The sequence below is a fragment of the Peromyscus leucopus genome, chromosome 5 (genome assembly GCF_004664715.2).
Source record: "Peromyscus leucopus breed LL Stock chromosome 5, UCI_PerLeu_2.1, whole genome shotgun sequence".
NCBI classification, from domain to species: domain Eukaryota; kingdom Metazoa; phylum Chordata; class Mammalia; order Rodentia; family Cricetidae; genus Peromyscus; species Peromyscus leucopus.
In genome coordinates, this window is record NC_051067.1 from 76,410,082 (window position 1) to 76,432,666 (window position 22,585).

Sequence of the window (22,585 nt, forward strand, 5' to 3'; positions counted from 1 at the left end):
AACCACGGTTGCTTGTGAGAACTACTACTGATTTTCTTTTTCTTTTCTGATTCTCCCATACACACATCTGCTCTTTCCCACTATGTAGCTCCAGCAGACTTGGATACTTGCTATGCAAACCAGGCTGCCCTCAACTTCCAACAATGCCTCTGCCTCCAAGCACTGGATTTACAAGCATATGCCATTATGTCTGTCTTTTTAATAAAGCCAATGTTAGCTAGTCATAGTATCTCACGCCTATATTCCCAGCATCTGGGAGACTGAGCCAGAAGGATCATGAATTCAAGGTAATGAGATACTGTCTAAAAAAAGAGACAGATTTCCAAAAAGAAAAAAAGATACTACTTAAGGCAAGAAATGCAAAGGTGAGTATTCAACAGTAACTGTTCGTCAGATGAGACTTCACTGACTACTGTACTGCCCAACACAAAGCCTCAAAAGTGTAGATAGAAAAGACCTTAATTACTTACAGCCTTGGAATAATGTTTCCAGCATACTGTACGAGTTCATAGAGATCTGCCACTTTTCTTCCTTTAGCAAACTCATCAGTCAGATAGACCTCCAAGTAGTGCAGTTCATCAGAAATAGCCATATCTTTTAATTATGATTAAGGACTAAGAATAAAGGTAAATCAATAAAAAAACAACTCCACAACTACTTGTCGGAATTATTAAAACTATTGGGCAGGGCTAATGATGTAGCTCAGCAGTGCTAACACTTACCTCTCACAAGGAAGACCTTGTGTTCAATTTCCACCACCATCAAACACAGTAAAATGCACACACTTCTGGACTCCTGGCATCGAGGTACATGCCTATAATCCCAGCTACTCATGAGGATACAGCTACAGGATCACGAGTTCAAAAGAAAACCCACTGGGAAGGTATTTTACATTCAGGCTTCCAATAAGAATAAATGTTTAAAAGGAAGATAGAATTTCAGTTGGCTTTTATTACTTTAAAGATTTGCTGGGCTGTAGAGATGGTTCAGCAGCTTAAAACACCTGCTGCTCTTGCAGAGGACTTGGGTTCAATTCCCAGTACCCACATGATGGCTCACAACCACACCTAACTCCAGTTCCAGGGAATCAAATACCCTCTTGGACCGCCCTGGGCACTAGCATGCATGTGATGCATATACATACACATTAGCAAATAGTCATGCACATAAAAAATAAATTTAAAAAAATTTCAAGCTAGTGTAGTAGCACATGTCTGAAACCAGCACTCAGGCAGGAGGATAGAGAGTTCAAAGCCAGTCTGGGCTATATCATAATATACTGTCTCAAAAAAACAAAACATAACAAAACAAAACTCCCAGCTACTTGGGAGGCTGAAAACAGGATCAGCTGAACCCAAGACTTTAAGACCAGTCTCATCACCTTAAAAAGGGGGCAGCAGGGGCACTGCCAGGCATGGTGGCATGCATCTGTAATCCCAGCACATAACAGGCAGATGCAGGAGGATCACTGTGAGTTAAGAGGCCAAGCAAGGCTACACAGCAAGAGCTTGCCTCAAAACTAACAACAAACAACAAAATCCAGAAAACAATTAATAGCCTCAATATTTTTCAAAAATTGAGATATAAGAGCAATCTATTTAGAGAAACTTAAGCATATAGGGATGGACTGAGTTCAATTGGAAGACTGCCTGCCTAATAGTAAGGTCAACAGCCAACACTGAAAAAAAAAAATTGGGGAGAGATTAATGCTTATAAAAAAAGGGTACTCTGAAAGCAACTTTTCCTTTTCTCATTCAGAGTATCTGCCTAGAGGAGGACTATTTTGTCTAAAAAATAATAGAATAATTGACTCCAGGAGGTTGAGGCAGGAGAACTGCTTTAGTTTGAGGTTAGGCTGGGCTAAGAAATAAGAAACCGTTTTTAAAAAGAAGAGGAGGAGCAGCAACAGCAGCCCTGGTTGCTCTTCTAGAGGTCCTGGGTTCGAGTTCCAGTATCCACACAGTGGTTTATAACCATCTGTGACTCCAGTTCCAGGGGATCTGATGCTTCTTCTAGCCTTTGCAGGCACTCGTCATGAGTGTGGTGCAGATACATACACACATGCAGTCAAAACACTCATATGTAAAAAGGAAAGTGAATCTTAAAAAATAAATTAAAACTATAGGGTATTCTTCCTTGGAGGCCTTCCCACTCTCAAGAGTTCTTCTCTCACTTTTCCTTAATAAATCTGTATTGGTTCTACTTTAAAAAAAAAAAGATCCAGCAACTACAACAGAATTGGCCTTATCAAGAAACAAATATGGTCCAAATATTTATCCTTCAACATTCAAAAGATACAAAGTTCATAGTAACTCTTTGGTGACAACATAGAAGTCCGAAGTTCTCCAAGCATATTAGAGGCATGTTTCAGAGCATCCATCAGCTTGTTTTTGTCCTACAGAAATAGCAAAAGAATTGATGAGAATGCTTAATTTAACTAAACATTTATCTTGGTTCTATTTAACCAAAGATCTGTTACATAGTTTTAAGAGTCTACCACACTTATTTTAGTCACATAAAAATCAACTTCACAAGTCTCTCTTTACTGAAAAAGAAAAAAGAAAAAAAAAAAAAAAAAGCCTAATTCCTCACCAGGACCCCAAAGCTTACAAGGCTTCCATAACTAAGACTGTATGTTTCATAGCTAAGTTTCTTCATCAAGATAAGTATCCTAACAATGGCTTTGTCACAGAACTTCAGGCTCTTTGCAGCTTCTGTAGTGACTATCCATGTAAATAAGTCTTAGTGTTCTTCAGAGCTTTATAACTACCATATGCCATCCCATTTCACTCACAGATACAATTTTTGAGACACAGTAAGAAACATTATCCACGCTCAGAAAGGGAAACAAGCAAGAGAAAACCCATTTTCTATTCCAAGACATTTACTTTTCTTTCTGAATTTACCCATAAGAAAGCCAAAACAGTAAGACGTAAGAGAATACTGAGCTTTAGAACACATAAGGAACAGGGCCAGGGAGACAGCTTAGAGTACAGTGCTTCCTGTGCAAATGTAAGGGCCTGCATTTGGGTCCCCACCACCCAGGTAAAGCTGGTATGGCAGCCCACATTTGTAATCCACCCTAAGGAGGAAGACACAGCAGATCTCTGGAGCTCACAGGCAGTCTAGCCTAATGAATTGAGCTCCAGCGTCAGTTAGAGACTCCACCTCAAAAAGTAAGATGGAAAGAGAGGTGAGGAAGGGCCACTGGTACTTAGGATCCTGCTGCTGTCGGTCACACTCTGAGATCAGGGAGGAAAATCAGGACTTAGGGTCCCAGCAGCTGTCATAATCTGAAGCCAGGTAGTGTGCAAAGACTTAGGAACTCACTGCCAGTCATGATCTAAGGACACAGATGGTGCCAGGACTTATGTTCCCATTGCTGGTTATACTCTGAGATCAGAAAAAGTATGGAGACTTAGAATCCCACTTCCAGTAGCATACTCTGAGGTCAAGAAGGGAACAAAGGGCTAAAGGGATGGCTCAGAAGTTAAGAACACTTGCTGCTCTTCCAAGGTTCAATTCCCAGTATCCACATGACAGCTCTCAAATGTCTGTAATTCCAGTTCTAGAAAATCCCACATCCTCTTCTGGCCTCCAAGGGCACCAGGTACACATGTGGCACACAAATAAATATACATGCAGGCAAAATGCCCATACACAAAAACAGTAAGACATACAGATAGGCCCTAGAGCTTCAGCCCCTACACCAGATCACCCTGCAAGTTCATAAAGCTTGCTGAGACTCCTGCCAAAGCTGGTCTCCACTTAGCTCTATTTCCTTTCTGATGAGTGGATAATGAAACATGGCACATGTATGCACAGTAGAATTTTATTCAGCTTATGTAAAGAAGGATGAAGTTTGCAGGCAAATAGATGGAACTGGAAAAAAATAAATCATGCCGAAAAAGGTAACAACACCCAGAAAGACAAAAACATTGCATATTATTTCTCATATGTGGGTCCTAGATTTGAATCCTTAGATTTTGTGCTAACTAGGAATACCTACAGAAGCTAAGAAACTAGAAAGGGGCTTTATGGTGGTGGTGAGGGGGGAGTAAAGGGAGCAGAAGGCAGAAAGGCCTTAAGGGGAACAGTAGAACAGAGAGATATGAAAGTATAAAGAGAATAATGGGGGGGCTGGAGAGATGGCTCAGAGGTTAAGAGCACTGACTGCTCTTCCAGAGGTCCTGAGTTCAATTCCCAGCACCCACATGGTGGCTCACAACCACCTGTAATGAGATCTGGCACCCACTTCTGTATACATAATAAATAAATAAATCTTTAAAAAAAAAAGAGAGAGAATAATGGGGGTAGGTAAGATTTATATAAGGCAGTGGTTCTCAACCTTCCTAATGCTGCAACCTTTAAACAGTTCCTCATGTTGTGGTGACCCCCCCCAACCATAAAATTATTTTTGTTGCTACTACATAACTGTAATTTTGCTACTGTTATGAATCATAATGTAAATATCTGTGTTTTCTGATGATCTTAGGAAACCCCCATGAAAGGGCTGCTCAATCCCCAAAGAGTTGTGACCCACAGGTTCAGAATCACTGAGGAAAGGGATGGGACAGGAGGGAAGGGTGAAGAAGGAAGTAATAGAGGAACAGCTAACACTAAGGATGTATGGAGAAGCCACATGGTAACCTATTATTTATAAGCTTATTTAAGAATATGTAAGGGGGTTTTTTGTTTGTTTGTTTGTTTTTTGGTTTTTCCCGACAGGGTTTCTCTGTGTAGTTTTGGTGCCTGTTCTGGATCTCGCTCTGTAGACCAGGCTGGCCTCGAACTCAAAGAGATCCGACGGGCTCTGCCTCCCAAGTGCTGGGATTAAAGGCGTGAGCCACCGCCACCCGGCTAAGAGTATGTAGTTTTTATGAAGAGTTTAACTGAGGTATACTACACGGGAGATAATGCTCCTCCCAGAAGCCACAGATTACTAAACAAAAATCCTAAGCCAGGTATAGGAGATCTTCCTATGAATGTTGGTCAGGGAGGTCCCAGATGCCCCCAAAACAATATAAGCTATTACCATTGTTTGTGTTTTTCCCACCAGAACTTGATGATAAGACCCTACTGCTGAAGAGACCACATATTCCCGTTGCAGTACTTGGGAAAACCAAGCTATACCTGAACAGAAAGCTTCCTCTCAACTGGCTACCTTTCCTAGTACTAGGGTGTGATACTAGGAGAAGAAAGTCATCAACAGTCTTACCCAGATGGAAACCTTTGAAGCTATGATAACAACTATTCTGGCAAGATGTGCCCACTGGTATAAGAGAAACCATGAATGCTGTAGGTGTAACTAACCACTTCTTAATTGAATTTAAGGCCCTCTCCACAGTACTATAACCTTGAGAACTCATGACTGTAGCTGTTAAGAGCACTGTGCTTGTACAGAACCTGGGTTCAGTCCCTAGCACCTACATGGCAGCTCACAATCATCTGTAACTCCAGTTTCAGGGGATCAGATATCCTCTTCTCATCTCCACAAGCACCAGGTACACACAGGTACATATACATACATACAGGCAGATAAAGCACTGATACACATAAAAAAATAAATCTTAAAGAAATAAACCAGCTGGAAGGGCACAGGTTCTTAAGGAAAACCTACTACTACTATTTTGCTCAACATAATCAAACTGCCTTCTATATATTTATAATTATACTTAACAGATTAGTACAGCTCTCTACCTTCATCACAAAAACTTCATTTAATGGTGAGGGAGGTTAACACAGAGACTCACAACTGGCCAAAGTGACTGTGGAGTGCTCCACCCTGTCCCCAAGGCTCACAGAACATCTCAAAAGAGGGTGAAAAGAATGTAAGAGTCAGAAGTTGGCGAGGAGTGCTAAAACTGTTGTCTTGTGACCCTGATGTGGCCATTACACTCACTGCAGCTGAGGATACTTGTGAAATAATGGATCTGTCTGTTTCACCCCAAACGGGGGAAGGGCTCATAATGTTCCACTGCTCACTGAGGGACCGTGGGTTTTTAATGGGTCCTGGGAGAGAGTATACCATTTTCTTTAGTAGTGTAGCTGACAAGTTGCTCATGTTCTAGGATACAACCCCACACTCACAGTGAGGCAAATCTACATAATTAAACTCAGTGGGTCAAAAAAAAAAAGGACACCAAAATAGAAGAGAAAGAAGGATTTCAGTGGACGAGAAGGTAGGATGAGAATGGGTAATGGGTCACAAAAACAACCAAAATTAAGTTTAGTGTATATATGTGTGAAATTGAAATTGTCAATGAGATGGAGAGCAACTGAAGAAAACAGCTGGCATCAACCTCTGGACTGCATACACGTGCACAAATACACACATACCATATACATCCATGGAAAACATAAAGACACTTTAAAGTATCACTCTAACAATTTATAGCTTAAAGTACCTGACTATTTGGTTCAATTCTTTAATCATTATCACACAGGATCTATGCAGAGTATTCCTATCTTTAGACTATAAAAACCTATAAACAGGGTGTGTAATTTCTGTCTTCATGTTTTAAGGATCTCCTATGTAAACCAGAAGTGGCTTCAAGTTCTTGTTCCTCTTCTGCCTCCAGAGTCAACACCACCACATGTATCTTTAAGTATAGTTTTTAAGCTAGTTCCTACAATAAAAGTACATATTCAAAAGTTCTCAGGATACTCAGGCAAAAAAAAAAAAAAAAAAAAAAAAAAAACAACGTAATTGAGGCATTCAAATACATTCACTCATGAAGTATTTACTGAACACCCATTATATGTTAAGTTTTCCTCAAGTCTAAGGTACAAAACCAAAGAGGGCCAGATATTTGGATTAGATGCTAATGTGGCAAGGTGTAACTAAAAGTCAAGATCTCTCCTTCCCCTGAGTTTACAGTCACTAGGCACGCACACAATTTGGAGAAGCAGGGCTCTCTGTTCAAAAGTATGTACAATGCTAAGCACAGATGAATTTGAGACAGTTACTGGTAGTAATTAGATGGACCAAAAAGCAGTAGTGATACTTAATTTTAGAAATGGAGGTGCTTGTTTAGGAATCTGCAGTATACCATTGTCTCTCTCCCATTTTCACTCTTACCAGGCATCTTTTCATCTGGAATGATTGAACTTTCACAGCCTGGATGGCTTCATCCAAGAGTTTTTCCTGCTCATCCTGGGGTGACTGCTGTGTTGTAGGCTGAAATGAACATTTAAAAATACTTTCATTAGTGGCTCATAAGCACTTTCTCCTAGTCAAAAAAATAAAAAATAAAAAGTTATTTCTGTAGTTCTAGTCATAGTCCTTTTCCAAAAATCTTTACATAAGGTTCATTCTAGCTCTATATCTAATTTGTCAGTTGAAGTGACTCAAAATTCTGGCCTCAGCCCAGTGTGGTGACACATACCTTTAACCCCAGCACTCGGAAGGCAGAGGCAGATGGATCTCCGTGAGTTCGAGGCCAGCCTGGTCTACATAGTGAGTACCAGGACAGCAAGTGCTGCATGGTGAGACCAAAAAAAAAATAAACAAATAAAAATAAAAATTAGCTGGCATCAAAAAAAAACCTCATGGTGGTAATTTATGGCTATGTTCTGCTAATAGTGCTCTAAACTCAACTGGCACATAGCTGTTTACCCAAGCTCTTTTTTATAATAAGTCTAGTACAATCCAAAATTTTAAGAACTTCTCTTTCCCTCTCAACTACTTTCATCTACATTTTAACAACTTTTACATCAAGAAATAAGTTTATAAGAACACATCCCTGGGGTTGGGGATTTAGCTCAGTGGTAGAGCGTTTGCCTAGCAAGCACAAGGCCCTGGGTTCGGTCCTCAGCTCCAAAAAGAAAAACACATCCCCCTCCCTCATAACAAAAACCAAACAACTTGGAATAAAATAGCTGGAATTGTTAGTGACTTACAATAGAAAATGGTAAAGATAGTCTCCTCAAATACCTACTTCAAAAACACAGATAAACAGCAAAAGAACAAAGTAAATCTATTCCTCCATGCCATCAGCAAAACTGCTTGCAAAATGAACTCATTCTCCCTGTCAAGTAGAATTAACCAATATTTCATGTTAAATAACACCATATTTACATAACCACCGCATCATGCCTTAACATGTAATTATATATAATCATATGTTTGAGATCCAGTATACACAATGTGTGTTTCATAAATGTTCACTACACAGATTAGCTGATTCTAGACCTTTCTGATGATATATCTGATTTAAAATATAACTAACCAGATAAATGGATAAGCAGTAAATATGCACAATAGGCTATTGTTAAGCCATAGAAAGGTCTCTAGCATTGAAACATGCATATTTTTTAATAAACCTAGAAAACATTACACCAATGAAAGAAATCTGATATAAATGCATGGTGTAAGACTCCATTCATATGAAATACCTTAAACAGATCTACTAATTTAAAGGAGGAAAGGCAGGCAAATCACCAATTAATGAGTACAAAACTTTCTTTTGAGGTAATGAAAATATTTTGGAACAAAAGGGAATGTATCAAAAGCCAATGGCTTGTTTACTTTATATAAATTTCATTTAAAAATTTTAAGACTTACTAGAGGAAAAGCACCTCTCTACATAATGAATTAGAAAAGGTAGAAGGATTTACACATAAACATGAAAGTAAAATTTCATGTTTCAAATCTAAGATAAACAAAAAACTTCAGATTAAACAGAAAAAAAAATCCACTTCTGAAATACATTGGTTTATAAAACCTAAAAGCTTTGTCTTGGTTTAATTTTGGATTAAAAATTTTATCTTGATTTTGAATGAAGGAAAAAAAAACTGAGTAATGAGCAATGTCATCCACCTCTTTGTACTGTTTTTGCTAATAAGCTAGTAAAATGAGTTTTCCCACAACTGTTTCTTTTCCAAAATCATAAATAAGGGGCTGAAGGAATAGTCCAGTAGTTAAGAGTGCTCAATGCTCCTGCAGAAGACCTGAGTTCAATTCTTAGTCCCCACATACTAAGTGGCTCACAAACAATTATAACCGGCTCCAGGGAACCCAACAACTCTGGCCTCCACAGGCACCTGCATTCACATGCACATAATAACACACATACACATCATTAATTTTCTAATCAAAATACTTATTTTAATTATAAATGAATTTCAAAGAAAACACATGTCTTAACTTTAAAGAAACATTAATTTATATAGGAGAAATATTAGCATAAAATGCTTTTTCCAGAAGTAGAAAGGCAAGTAGCATTTAAGGATTTAGACTTAAACTAGGCACGATAACTCATGCCTATAACCTCAGCATCCAGGAGGTTGAAGATTACAAGTTCAAGGCCAGCCCCAGCTACAGAGTAAAACCCTGTTAAAAAGAAAAAGAAAAGAAAGACCAAAAAACAAAACAAGGCTAAAAAAGATTCCAAATGAATAAAAAATGTTTTTCTTGTGTCAGAGTCTGATGTAGCCCAGGCTAGCCTTGAACTCACTTTGTAGCTGAGGATGGCCCTGAACTTCTGATCTTCCCATCTCTATGTCCCTAGTGCTGGGATTACAAGCACATGCTACTCTGTCCTGGTTTATATGATGCTGTGGCTACAACCTGAGGGCTTCACATACACTAGGCAGAACTCCAATTGAGCCACACATCCCTAGACTCAAACTCAATGAAATTTACTACACATTGGCTAGTCCTCCAAGTAAATCAGTCTCCATATATGTATATATGTATGTAAATATGTATATATACATGTGTATATGTATATATATATATGTGTGTGTGTGTGTTCTTTGCATCTAAATGCAAAAGCTCAAGGTCAACTTAAAAGTAATGATATAGGACTTTTAAAATTTGTCATTTTTAATTGTATGTATCTATATATGTATGTATATCTCTGTATTGGGGCATGTGCAAGTGAGTGCCCACAAAAACCAGAACAGTATGTAGGATCACAGAGAGCTGGAGTTTGGGGCAACTGTGAGCTACCCAACAAGGGTACTGAACTTGGGTCTCCAGCAAGAGTAAATGCTTGTAACTGCTGAGCATCTCTCCATTCCTAGCACAATTTTATAACAATAAGATTTACTACACACAGTGCACTGTACAGTAATCACCACCTTCCATCTCCCAAATTTCCAAATTTTCATCTTTCCAAATGGAAACTAAGCCCACTGAAGTTAGCAACACTCCTACATATTCCAATGTCCCTCAGATAAGCAATTTTACTACTATAGGTACCTTATATACATGGAATTACAGTATTTTCCTATTGTGTCTGGCTTATTTCATTTAGAGTTATGTCCAAAGTTCATCTGTATGAAAGCATTTGTCAGAATTTTCCTCTTTTTAAAGACTGTATGTGTGTGTATATGTATATGCATGTATGTGAATATATATATATTTACAAATATACATGTATTGATTCACTCACCTATAGAGATATAGACTGTTTTTCAGCTTTGGTTACTGTGTGTAAATACACTTTATTATATAGCTATAAAATGGGCTATATGAGGTCACACATTTTTGGTAAGGACTAGAAAAATAAAATAGCACACATAAAGTTCTGAATGTGTAACTTAGTAATAAAAACTTCATAAGCATTAGTATATTCTTTAGATGAAAGCAATTACCTCTACTGGTTACAGGAACCTATTTGTTGGTCAATTTTCCCACTTATAAGTGCAGATGTAATATGACAATACAACATAAAGCAATAGGAAAATGAAAACTAATCCCTTAAAAATATTGATTTTTTTTTTCTTTTTGGTTTTTCAAGACAGGGTTTCTCTGTGTAGTTTTGGTGCCTGTCCTGGATCTCGCTCTGTAGACTCACAGAGCTCCACCTGGCTCTGCCTCCCAAGTGTTAGGATTAAAGGCATGTGCAACCGCCGCCTGGCTAAGACATTGAATTTGATCATGTTGATGAAAATGGTATTTAAAACTGGTGATAAGGACAAATTAACACTTTAGAGAGAATTAAGGATGGTGAGTGGACAGAAACTTTAAAACAATTTGGGCTGGGGAGTTTATGTTGGAGTTTATGTCTAGCAGGCTGAGGACCTTAGGTCCAATCCCCAGAAGTGCAAAAAGAAAAAAAAGCAAACAACAAAAACCCCTCCACTTTGAATTCCATACATACACTAATGTAGCAATACCCCAAAAGTCTTATGATGGAGCACACCATGAACATTAAATAGCAATATTCTCTTTTCTCCTTGTTGAGAATTCCTGCCCATTCTCCTCAGAATCTGTTCACATTACCTCCCAAGGTCGTCCTCAATCTCCTGACACAAGTCTTTCCCATCATAACCCCAAAGTACTATACTACAGTATGTTTCAAAAGCATGTCTCCTCCACCAGGTGTGTGGTTAGTTGAACTGAACTCTGGGTTTCTAGGAGTAAAGTGCCAATGAGATCAACACTTGTTTCTAGATGCCAAAGTGAGACTGGGAGACTACCTGGCTCAACTCCTAAAAACTGCCTACGACAGAACTGATACCTAGGTTTCGTTGTCCAGTAAAATTTACAGAAAAAAATTGTTCTCCAACCTGGTTCGCCCAGCACATAAATGGACTCTGTAGGGTATCCTCAAATGCTTTGTGTAATTAAACACGATGCCAACTAGTAAGTGTTGAAAAAACAAATTCTAAAACGTCACACTGGTTATGTACAAAATCCGGACTGTAAAACTTCTGAAGGAAAAAAAAATCACCTTGTAAGGCAAAGTATCATATTAAATAGTACACATCAAAGATTTAGCAAATTATGGGAGTAAAAGTTCAGAACTCAGCAAGCTGGAACAGAGGACGCTGACCATGAAATAGTAAGCTGGTACGAGACTAGCAAGATCATCTCCAACCCCCACTCCAAAAAATCAACAACAAAAAGATTTAATACTGGTTTTTCCTATTAACACACTTGAAGTAAAATGGTGAAATACAGAATTCTGAATACAAAGAATGGATACTGAAATAATTAAAACGGACGTAAGCATACCAACATCCAAAAACATTATCTGTTCAGAGCAGATTACACCAAACTCTAGTAGGATGCAAGCGACAACCTGCCCTGTGGAAAACAGACAGGATTCGAATTTTGAGGAAGTTCATGTTCATAAGGCTAGTGGCACACCACGACGTGCTACCATCACAGAGAAACCCAAAGAAGAATGATTGCTCCCAGCAAGTGAGCTAGAGTCCTCAGTGAACAAATGAGAAAGGAAAAGTGGTTTCCTTTCTGGTGGTTGGGTTCAGTGAAAGAAATCATGAGTCCTTCGGGAAACTCACGCGAACAGGTCCCTAGGATTCGCTGACAGACACTACAAGATCAGGGGCTATGCGGCCACGGAAGGCCGGGGGGCCACTGCGGCCCCACTGAAAGACACGTCTAGCAGAGAAAAGCCGTGGGGCCCGCGAGCACAGCCGAGCACAAAGGTGGAAATGCACCATCTGGGCGCGTCCCAGCTACAGCAGCGCCAGCCCAAAGCTCAGCCGCTCCGCACATCCTCAACTCCACCTTTGGGGCCGCAGACCTGGGACTCCGGCTCTCAGAGGGAAGGCGGCCATTCCATACAAGAGGCTGCTGCAGGCCTCCACCGACACCCACAACCTCCAGCCCAAGACACTCCTTAGAGCGGCCGCCGGGTCTCGGGGCAAAGACCAAATCCAGCGCCACCGCCCACCGCAACCCACCGCAGCCTGCCCGCGGCCTTCCCCAGCCCGCGCCCCAGCCCGCAGGCCCAGCCCCGCTAGGACGGGCCTCGATCGGAACGTAGGGGCCCCACTCTGCCCGCGGGGCTCCGGTCCGCTGGGAGAAGCGAGGCCTGCGACAGGGGCAACCCACTGGCCCACGGCTGCCTCTCACTCACCATGGTGACTCCGGGGACCCGCAAGCCGCCGAGCCTACTCTGCCGGAGCCGCCCGCCGTCAGGTGACGCGGCCTCCCGAGCCCCGCCCTCTCTAGCCCCGCCCTCCGCTGGTGGCGGCTTTTCGATTGGTCCACTTCAAGTCTCGCGTGGTTTGGGAAGAGAGGCCGAGGGCGGTGTGCAGTGGACGGGGCGGGGCGACACTAGTACTGCGCCGCGGCGGGCTACGGACAGCAGGAAGGGAATCCGTAGTTATGGGGTTCGCGGCAGTAGAAAGGCTGCGCTAGAGCTCGGGGCTCGTTCACGTCTCCCGGACCAGCGCACGCTCGTGTGCACTTGCGCAGAAGGAAGGCCAGGATTGGTTGTGGGACGGTCTCATTTTTCTTGTGCCCAATCTGGACGCGCCGGGGGTGGGTCTTAGCGCCCTGACAATCTGAGTTTCCGCGCGCATTTCTTCGGGCCATGGAGTCGGAGCTGGTCCGGCGCCTCGCCCCGCGCCTCGGCCTGGCGGAGCCGGGTGTCCTGAGGTGAGTGCGGCCGTGCGTGCTGGGATGCGTCCCTGACTCGCAGCCCTGGGTCCTCCCAAGGCGACGCCGGAGGCACTGGCGGTGCGGGAATGACCGCACGCTGGTCTGGGCGAGACTCGGGCGGCCCTTCGTGGAGAAAAGCCTTCGGGCTGTTGGCTTGTGGGAGATGACTTCAGAGGGCGTTTGCAGTCGTCCAGCTCTGCGGGATGCACTGCGGTCGGGAAAGGAGCCGGACAGGGTGAACCGCTGGTCATTTCTCAGGCTCCAGAACCTTTTTAGAGCGGTGAGCGGGACAGGCAGGACGGACCCCGTGGAAATGACTAAATGGCAAGAGTAAGGGAGGATATTGTACAGAGTGGAGAGCTGGAATGACGAGTCAGAAAGGCCCCGGTGGCTTTGAGGCTGGTTTGTTAGATAGTGCCACGCTTGGGGAAATGTGGCAAGAGTGGCCCAGATAGCCTTGGTTTTCAGAAGCCTTTGAGATTGGGGGGATAATTGTATGATCTGTCGATGGAGTGACGCTATTGCAGGCAAGCGTACGGCACCCCATGAGGTGAGGGAAGGGAAAGAAAGGCGCTCTAAATAGATTTGAAGATAGGACTCGTGATTATTAAAATAGCGGTTCGTTAAATGTGATCCTGAATCCGCCACAGCAACAGTGTCATCTTGTTAGAAATAAAAAGTCTGTAAGCTTCATCCCAGGGCTACTGACCAGAAATGGGATGGGACTCAGAACTGTTTTCACAAGCCTCCAAAACGGAGAACCACTCATTTAAGGAAGAGAAAGAAAGGATTTGATTTGCTCAAACCTGCCTGCCTTCAGCTCTTTACACTTCTTCAAGAAATGTTAGGAGAAGGATTGTTTGGGGAGACTTGAATTCACTTTTCTTTAAAAGCGCTTGGACACAGCTAAGTCTAGAGTCATTTTGGTCCCACCTAAAGAACTTTACCTCCCCAAAGGATGTGAATTCTAGGCCCCATATGAACTTGCATAAAAGTTAGGTGGGGTATGAGTCCATCGGGCTGCCTTCAGTTCTTTGCCTAAGTGTTGGACAATTGCTGGAACAATTTTAGTGAACATACTGCCTTTATAACCAGGAAAGCAGAGGAGTACCTACGGCTGTCCAAGGTGAGGTGTACCGGTCTGTCTGCACACAGCTCAGAAACCAGCAGTGCTGTCATATGCCTGGACCTTGCAGCTTCCTGCATGAAGTGCCCCCTGGATAGAGTAAGTAGGTTCCATCATCTGAATGACCTGATGTGACACTCAGGCTTCTTTGTTTCATTTTAATCTTCTTGTGGTGGGCTCTGTTTCTTTTCATGTTGCTGTGATAAATCACCCCGATTAAAGCAGCTCACAGGAGAGGGTTTCTAGCTGACAGTTCAAGGGTACAATCTATCCTGGCACAGAAATCAAAGCAACTTGTAGAATCTACATGGCAGTCACAGTTAGGAAGTCATTGTACTCAGTTCACTTTCTCCTTTTCAGGCAGTCCAGGATCCTGTGGCAGGAAAGTATGCCACCCACAGTGAGCAAGTCTGTCGTCCCACCCCTACTAATCCAGTCAACATAATCCCCCATAGGCATGCCCAGAGGCTCTTCTTCCAAGTGAATCTAAACCTCAAATTGAAAGTTGAGATTAACTCTCACAGCTGGACCAGGCCTTCTCAAAATCCTTAATGTTTTAGAATTTTAGAGTCAGGAAGAGTCACATGTTTGAAACCAAATGTTAGATTAACTCTGTGAGCTGCCAATTTCTTCATAAAATGAGGATAAAAAATGTCTTTCACTGGGTTATTATGACTAGAGTTGATATCTATCCTTATGTAATGTATCTAGCAGTACTTGTGTCGTAATTGATGTATTCATTAAAGCTCTGTTAACTTTCTGTTGCTATCCATCTCTTCGGTCTCTTTCACCCTGACCTCAAGCTATAATCACTTAGTGACTTGTAATTTTGTAACTACTACAACACTCCCCTCTCGATTCTCCTCTGCCAAGTTCCTTTTGTCTTAGTGTGAGCCTGCTTTGTTGTCATATCTTTTATGAAGCCCCAGCTTCCCCCAGATGGAGTTGGTTCCTTGCTGTGGTGGAGTGTCCCGCTCTTCTCCCCTTACTTCCAGACACATACCTTCCTCACGCTACTCTCAATACTTCCCTTATTTTTCCCAGTAATTTGCACATTGTCTCCAAAATCACATATATGTGTCTCCCTCTGGATATTTGCAAAGCTGAGACAAGCAATACTGTTTAAACATTTTTAAAGTTCTTGGAAATAGTAGACTGCTTAGCATGATTGTTGATTTTTGAGTTAAATAAAGTTAGCACATAATTAATACCATATCGGGGACTATTGGGGTCCAGCCCCTCGATAGTCCCCTCCGAGGGTCGGGGAAGAATCTACAACCAGCTGGTAATTAATCTTTGATGAAAAGAAATGAATCTTCACAGAGAAACCCTGTCTCGAAAAAAAAAAAAAAACCAAAAAAAAAAAGAAATGAATCTATGTACACTAAATTCCTTAGTCAATACATTTTATTATTCTGTCAGTTTTCTCTCTACAAGCTTATACTCTGCTTTTATTTTTAGCTCCTTTCTTGACCAATATCTCTTTACATTTATCTGTTGTCCCCTCCAGGTTCTATCTTAATTCCTTCATCTAGTTCTGTCCCTTCTAGGTTCTCATCCATCTAGTTCTTCCATTCTGTATCAGCTCCTCTCCCATCTCTTTCTCTCTCATCTGGCTCTTCCTCATCTTGTTCATCCCCATCTGGCTCTTCCTCATCTTCCATCTCGTTTCTCTAGTTCTCTCTTCTAGCCCTTCAATCTAGTTCTTCCCCATCTCAGTTTGTTCCTCTCAAGTTCTTACCCATCTAGTTCTTCCATTCTCTTTTCTCTTCTCCATGCTGTTCTCTCCCTGTCTACTGAAAATACCTGCCTTTTCTTTCCTTGGGCACGTGGTTCCCAGCCTCCTCTGGAATGTTGTTTTATTTCTCACCTTGATATGTAAAAACCTCTTTTGTTCTCAAAGTGCTCTGGAGAGCCACTAGGCCTCCTCAAGACCAGAGGATGGTCAGAGCTTCACTAGCACAGGAAACAAAGCTAGGTGTCTCCTGCCAGCTTGTCTCCTAAGCTCAGCAGGGCAGTTAGTAACTTAGTAGGTTCAGCAGGTCTGGGGAGCTGAACTGTTTACCAATTGGTCTGGGCACACAAGGATTTCATTGCAGAAGATAGCTGGAATATTAAAGGCTGGGTAACACCAAATATTCATAATAAATGGCTTGCCTTTTGACAGGCCCTTGGCCGGTCAAAGTTCAGCTTTAATACACAGCTGAATCTCTATGATATATTCTTGCGGCCTGCAAGAATACCACTTAATAAGTATTTAAGGATAATAATATATTGAACTTAAAATTTGTATGTTTTTCCTTTCAAAGGCTTATTTAATTAAGCTCTCTGGCTTGAACAAGAAGATGTATCAGAGCTGTCTTAAATCTTTTGAGTGTTTACTGGGATTAAATTCAAATATTGGAATAAGAGACCTAGCTGTACAGTTCAGCTGTACAGAAGCAGTGACCATGGCTTCAAAGATACTGCAAAGGTATGTATAATTTTTTAGCCGCTGAACTGTTTCTCTAGCTCCTAAATAAATATTTAAAAAAAAAAAAATCCTAAGTCAGTTGTTACAGCACAGTCAAAAAACAAATGCTAGCAATAGCTCAGGACAATGCAAGTTGGGAGCCAGATGAGACTACAAGTAAGTTTTGTTTTGTTTTCTAAATTGTTTCATTGCATTTTCAGCCCCTTTGAAATAATACTTTTTTTCATTTTTATTTATTTGTTTATTATCAGCTTGGTACAGTATAAATTCTTATCCTAATAGTGAGATGTTTCATTGAGGCTTGCCCAGTGATTGAGTAAAACCAAAACGTACACTTCATGACAAATAACTCCGCAAACGTTGTTGTCTCCTAGCTACGAGTCTAGTCTTACCGAAGCACAGCGAGCAGACCTGGACTTGTCCAGGCCGCTTTTCACCACTGCTGCACTGCTTTCAGCATGCAAGTAAGCGTTGCTTTGTTCTGTTTTCCAGGGGCAGAGGGTAGGGGGGTATTGTGGGTTTTTAAGACAGAATTTTGCTGTGTAGTCTATGCTGGCCTGAAAGTCACTGTGTATTAAACTCAAGGTAATCCTTCTGCCTCAGACTCCCAAATTCTGAGATTTCAAGTGTGTGTGCACCCCAACGCCTGGATCTAGTCTAGTGTTCTTTTACCATTGCATTGGAAAATTTTGCCCATATGTGAGTTTTTCATTCCTAAAGAATACTTTTGAGCCGGGCGGTGGTGGCGCACGCCTTTAATCCCAGCACTCGGGAGGCAGAGGCAGGCGGATCTTTGTGAGTTCGAGGCCAGCCTGGGCTACCAAGTGAGTTCCAGGAAAGGCACAAAGCTACACAGAGAAACCCTGTCTCAAAAAACCAAAAAAAAAAAAAGAATACTTCTGAGCCGGGCGGTGGTGGCACACGCCTTTAATCCCAGCACTCGGGGAGGCAGAGGCAGGCGGATCTCTCAAGGCCAGCCTGGGCTGCAGAGTGAGTTCCAGGAAAGGTGCAAAGCTACACAGAGAAACCCTATCCCGAAAAACCAAAAAAACAAAAACAAAAAAAACAAAAAAACTCCTGATTTCACTGACTTCAGCTCAGCACATTTTCTACTCCAAACCTATAACACTATGGTTTGTGGCCTGGTAATCAGATTCTTGGATTACCTAATAATATAGCTGCCAGCTTAAAACTAGTGTTTCAAGAAGTTTACTTGCCAAGTGGCAACCATGTATATAAGCAAGGTATTGTTGTTTCAGACCCTGCTTTTTGTAAGTGATAAAATCTGCCAAGACAGTGGTCATGTTTGATTTTCCAGGCATATTGCTTAAAAAGTACTGCCTACAACTGTTCATTTGAGTATAAAACATTTCAAATTCTTGTGTTTGAATCATCAAAATATTTAGTTGTCAGTATGCATACTGAATTACTACCATGAAATAATAATTTCTTAGATCTTTGAAGTTGTGTTATTTTACCTTTTGAGAGAACTTTCTATAGAAAAATTATGTAATAGTCTATTAAAAAATATATTTCTCACTATCTAGTCTTTTTTTCTTTTTTTTCTTTTTTTTTTTTTTTGGTGTATTTGGCTTGATTAGCAACATAACTAGGAGTGATTGCCATTCATGAATAATATCTTTTTAATTCAACAAGGGTATGTGGGTGTACAAGGAAGGAATGTAATTAATGATACAAGAACTGAAAATAGTCAAATAACTCCATTCTTGGAATTATATTAAATTGAGCAAGAAATGGTCAGTTGTCTTGGGGGGAGGTATGTGTGTGGTGTGTATGCACACGCGCGCTACAAATGTGCTGCCTGTGGAGGCCAAAAGACATTAGAGTTGCAGGTGGTTGTGAGCTACAATGTGGGTATTGGAATTGAACCCAGGCCCTCTTAAAGAGTAGCTAGTGCTCTTAACCACTGAGCCATCTCTTTCAGCCTCAGTTGGTTTGTTTAATTTTTAATTGATTGCTCTAGAGGAATATGAGCAGAGTTTTGGGCTTTGGGAGTGGGGCAAAGAGAGATGACTCTCCTTTATAAGTAGAATCATTCTCAAAGCAAGTTCTGCAAACTGGTAATGTCTAAGAGGTGTGATGCTCTACAACAGATGGCTTTAGTTGCCCCATTTATTGCAGAACAGATGCATTTTAGCTCCCAGTTCAATAAGAGCAAATTTATAAGCTTCTAGCTAATGGCCTTGAGAATAAAGCAAAATCTAGATAGCTGGAGAATCTTAGTAAAGTGTGGGCAAAAAGTAAGAAGTTTATAATCTGGTTGACTTGCTAAGAAACTTGGTGATATTGAAAAAAGCACATTTATGAAATTGTTTTTTAGAATTCTGAAGGTAAAAGTGGATAAAACCAAAATGATAACTACATCTGGTGTGAAAAAAGCAATATTTGATCGGCTATGTAAGCAGTTAGAGAAGATTGGGCAGCAGATTAACAGTAAGTATTCTGTAGTTGAAAATGCTGATTTATGAATTCTTTCATGAGAAAATTGACAGGCCAGTTCTTCAAACATGGTGTTTTAGTACCTTAGAAAATACAAATCCATGCCTAGAAAATATATTCTTTAAGAAACATCAGTGTCATCCAAGCAGTTATCCTAGTACTCAGGATGCAGAGGCAGACAGAGCTCTTTGTTTGAGGCCAGCCTGGTCTGCAGATTGAGTTCCAGGTCAGCCAGCACTACATAATGAAACCCTGTCTCAAAACAAAGAGACTCCAATGTTAAATGTCAGCTTCTGTGTACATAAGCTAGGGTGGAAGTGATTCTCATGTCTAACAAGAGAAACACCCAGAAAGAGAACAGCAAGATTATCTGCCTTTCCTTCATCTCGTTTTGCTCCCCTGGGTTTGAATTTCTGTGATCCACCTAAGGACCTATATGACTAAATAATAAAATTGAATAAAATAAATTAACCTTGAAAACACTTTTTCCTTTTCTGAAAGGAGACTCTGGAGATTTAGCTAGTCCAGCACTGAAGAAAAAGAAGTCTGTGGTTGAAACACCAGCAAAAGGTAGGTAGGGCATCCTAGCTGTCCTGGTGCTGAAATTGGTGCGGTATGATTTATGCAGTAAGCAATACTGTGGCACTCCCAACAGTTTGCATGACAAGAGCCAGCACTAGAGAAAAGTCTGACCACTAACTCTGGATAAGACCTATTTTTCAAGCCAGGTGTGGTTGTACACACCTGTAATCCTAGCACTCAAAGGATTGACACAAGGGGGTTGCTGTAAATTCAAGGCCAGCTTGTCTAGATAGTGAATTCCAACATGGGCTACACATTGATATCATCTCACAACAACAAAAACATTCTTTTAAGCAATAATTAAATGGAAGCAACAGAAGTGTAAGTAAAAATATATATAAAGTGGCCAAAAATAAAAATATTCCTAATTTTTGAAAGTATGTGCAGTACAAGCATGGTGATGCACATCTTTAATCCCAACACTCAGTTCTTCCTTTAATACCAGCACTCAAGAGTTCAAGGCCAGCCTGGTCTACAAAGCAAGTTCTAGACCAGTCAGGTCCACACAGTGAGACCTTGTCAAAGCAGTGTGTGTGAGTGTGGGTAGCTGAGCTACCAGGATTCATATCCTGCTTTGTCACAATTAACATCCTTAGGCAAACCAAATAGAATTCAAACAGAGACCCAAACATAAATTGGGCAAACTCAGAACTGGTTTAGAGAACTCAACTCCACCTAGTATTTGAACAGCAAGTCCTAATAGATTGAACCTAAAAGAATAGAAAAGATCCGATCGAGTCAAACTACTCGTTTGCTTTAAGTATGATCTAGTGTGAGGTCCCTGTTTGGATAACCAGAAAAGTAACTTGTGATTGACTACTTTTTTTTCCCTAAAAATATATTTTCAAATTCATTTCTAGTTACTTACATAGGAACTCTAACTATAAAGACAATCTGATGCTAACAGCTTCAGTTTTCTAATATGTGGGACCTGATTAATGTTAGCACCTACTTCATAATGTTTGTGATGGGATTACTCGAGATACAAACTGTTGTTCAGTGTCTTAGAACGCTTAGCATGTAAGAAAGAAAAGCAAAATTTGTCATGTTACATTTCATTTAGTCTTATTCTTTTACCTTAATTGAAGTAGATACTTTTAATTTTTACTTCTATGCCATTTGTAAACATAAGTTTGAAATTACTTTTGATAACTTTCCTTTATAGAAATAGAAGAAGTAATAGAAACCCCACATAAAGCACTGAAAGATGAAGGTCTGACACAGGATTATGAAGAATGGAAAAGGAAGATTTTGGAAAAAGCTGCCAAAGCTCAAACAGCTGCCGCAGAGCCTGGAAGATGAAGGGCCTGAGGATTCATCCAAACTTGTATACCAGGCGTGCTGAGGATTGTCTCAATATGAAAGACACTAGCACTAGGCACCTCATGTGGAAATAGATCAACCATAGTACCTCCGTAGACTCTGGATGGAATTGGGACCGTTTTCCTTCTCTATGTTAAGCTTAAGAAAAGTCTCCTGACTTAACCTAGAATACACATTTCAAGGTGAAAGGTGTCTCAGACATTTTACTTGTTTTTTGTGTTTTTATTTTATTTCACTAAATCAGTGTTATAGAGCCTAAGTTAATAAATGTTTATTTTTTTAAGATTCATTTGTTTTATGTTTATGAGAATTTTGCCTGCATGTATGTTTGTGTACCACATGTGTGCCTGGTGCCAATGGAGGCCAGAAAAGGGTGCTGGGTCCACTTAGACTAGAGTTACAGACAGTCCGAGCTGTCAGTTGGTGCTGCAACTCAAACCCTGGTGCTCTTAACCACTGAACCATCTCTCCAACCCAATAAATGTTATTTTTATATGCATTTGAGTTGCAGTTCTCAGCATTGAGTAATCTTTATTAGGCCAAAATCTTTATCTACTCTAATGAAGAAAAAGCCCATGTGTACTGAGCCCTACTACTCCCTAGAACCTAGACTCAGACTTCCTGGGTTTAAAACCCACTCTACTTTGCCACATGAACAAATACAATTAACTTCTGTTTGCTCCATCTATAAAGTGGAAATTAAAAGATACTGCTTTGGCTATGAATGTGACTCAGTTGCTGGAATGACTGTCATGCTCCAAGGCCTGAGTTTGGTTACCAGTGCCGCACAAAACCAGGCATAGTGTACCCTAGTAATCCCAGGACTTGGGAAGAGAAGGCAGAATCAGAAGTTCACAGTCATCCTCAACTACATAATGGGTTTAAAGCCAGTGTAGGATACATGAAAACCTGTCTCACTGCTGCCTAGAATAGCTGGGAGGCATATCAGACCCCAGTACATTTTCATGCATGTAGTACAATATCTGCTGTGAAGAAATAATAAATTTAAACTTCACAGAATCCTGACATAATTACATATTAACACCATGTTATGCATTTAGACAGTGCACCAAAGTTTATTTCTTTGATATCCATACACTAAAAAAAATGTAACCCTTTAACAGTATAAAAGAAACTATGTAAATTTATTCTTTTTATTGAAAATAACTTTTTTCATACAATATATTCTGATCGCAAGTTTCCCTTTCTTCATCTCCCAGATCTTCCCCATCTTCCCACCCATCCAGCTCCAAAC

At 40.8% G+C, this 22,585-nt stretch overlaps 2 protein-coding genes across 2 annotated transcripts in view; one reads left to right on the plus strand and one right to left on the minus strand.

The window, feature by feature from the left end:
- Window positions 1–12,946, minus strand: part of Vps35 (VPS35 retromer complex component) — a 39,222-nt gene extending 26,276 nt beyond the window's left edge. Inside the window, exons 1-4 of the mRNA XM_028893961.2 lie at window positions 12,840–12,946; window positions 7,082–7,180; window positions 2,299–2,395; window positions 471–594 (exon numbers count right to left, since the gene is read on the minus strand). Of these exons, the coding sequence (XP_028749794.1) occupies window positions 471–594; window positions 2,299–2,395; window positions 7,082–7,180; window positions 12,840–12,842 (323 nt within the window). The 5' untranslated portion in view covers window positions 12,843–12,946. The remainder of the gene's footprint in view (window positions 1–470; window positions 595–2,298; window positions 2,396–7,081; window positions 7,181–12,839) is intronic.
- A 75-nt stretch (window positions 12,947–13,021) lies between these two features.
- On the plus strand, window positions 13,022–21,619 carry Orc6 (origin recognition complex subunit 6). Its single transcript, XM_028893963.2, has 7 exons — window positions 13,022–13,363; window positions 14,462–14,591; window positions 16,802–16,965; window positions 17,340–17,429; window positions 19,307–19,419; window positions 19,927–19,995; window positions 21,173–21,619. The coding sequence occupies exons 1-7, from the start codon at window positions 13,299–13,301 to the stop codon at window positions 21,307–21,309; spliced, it is 768 nt and encodes a 255-aa protein (XP_028749796.1). The 5' UTR covers window positions 13,022–13,298; the 3' UTR covers window positions 21,310–21,619.
- Window positions 21,620–22,585: the final 966 nt, after the last annotated feature.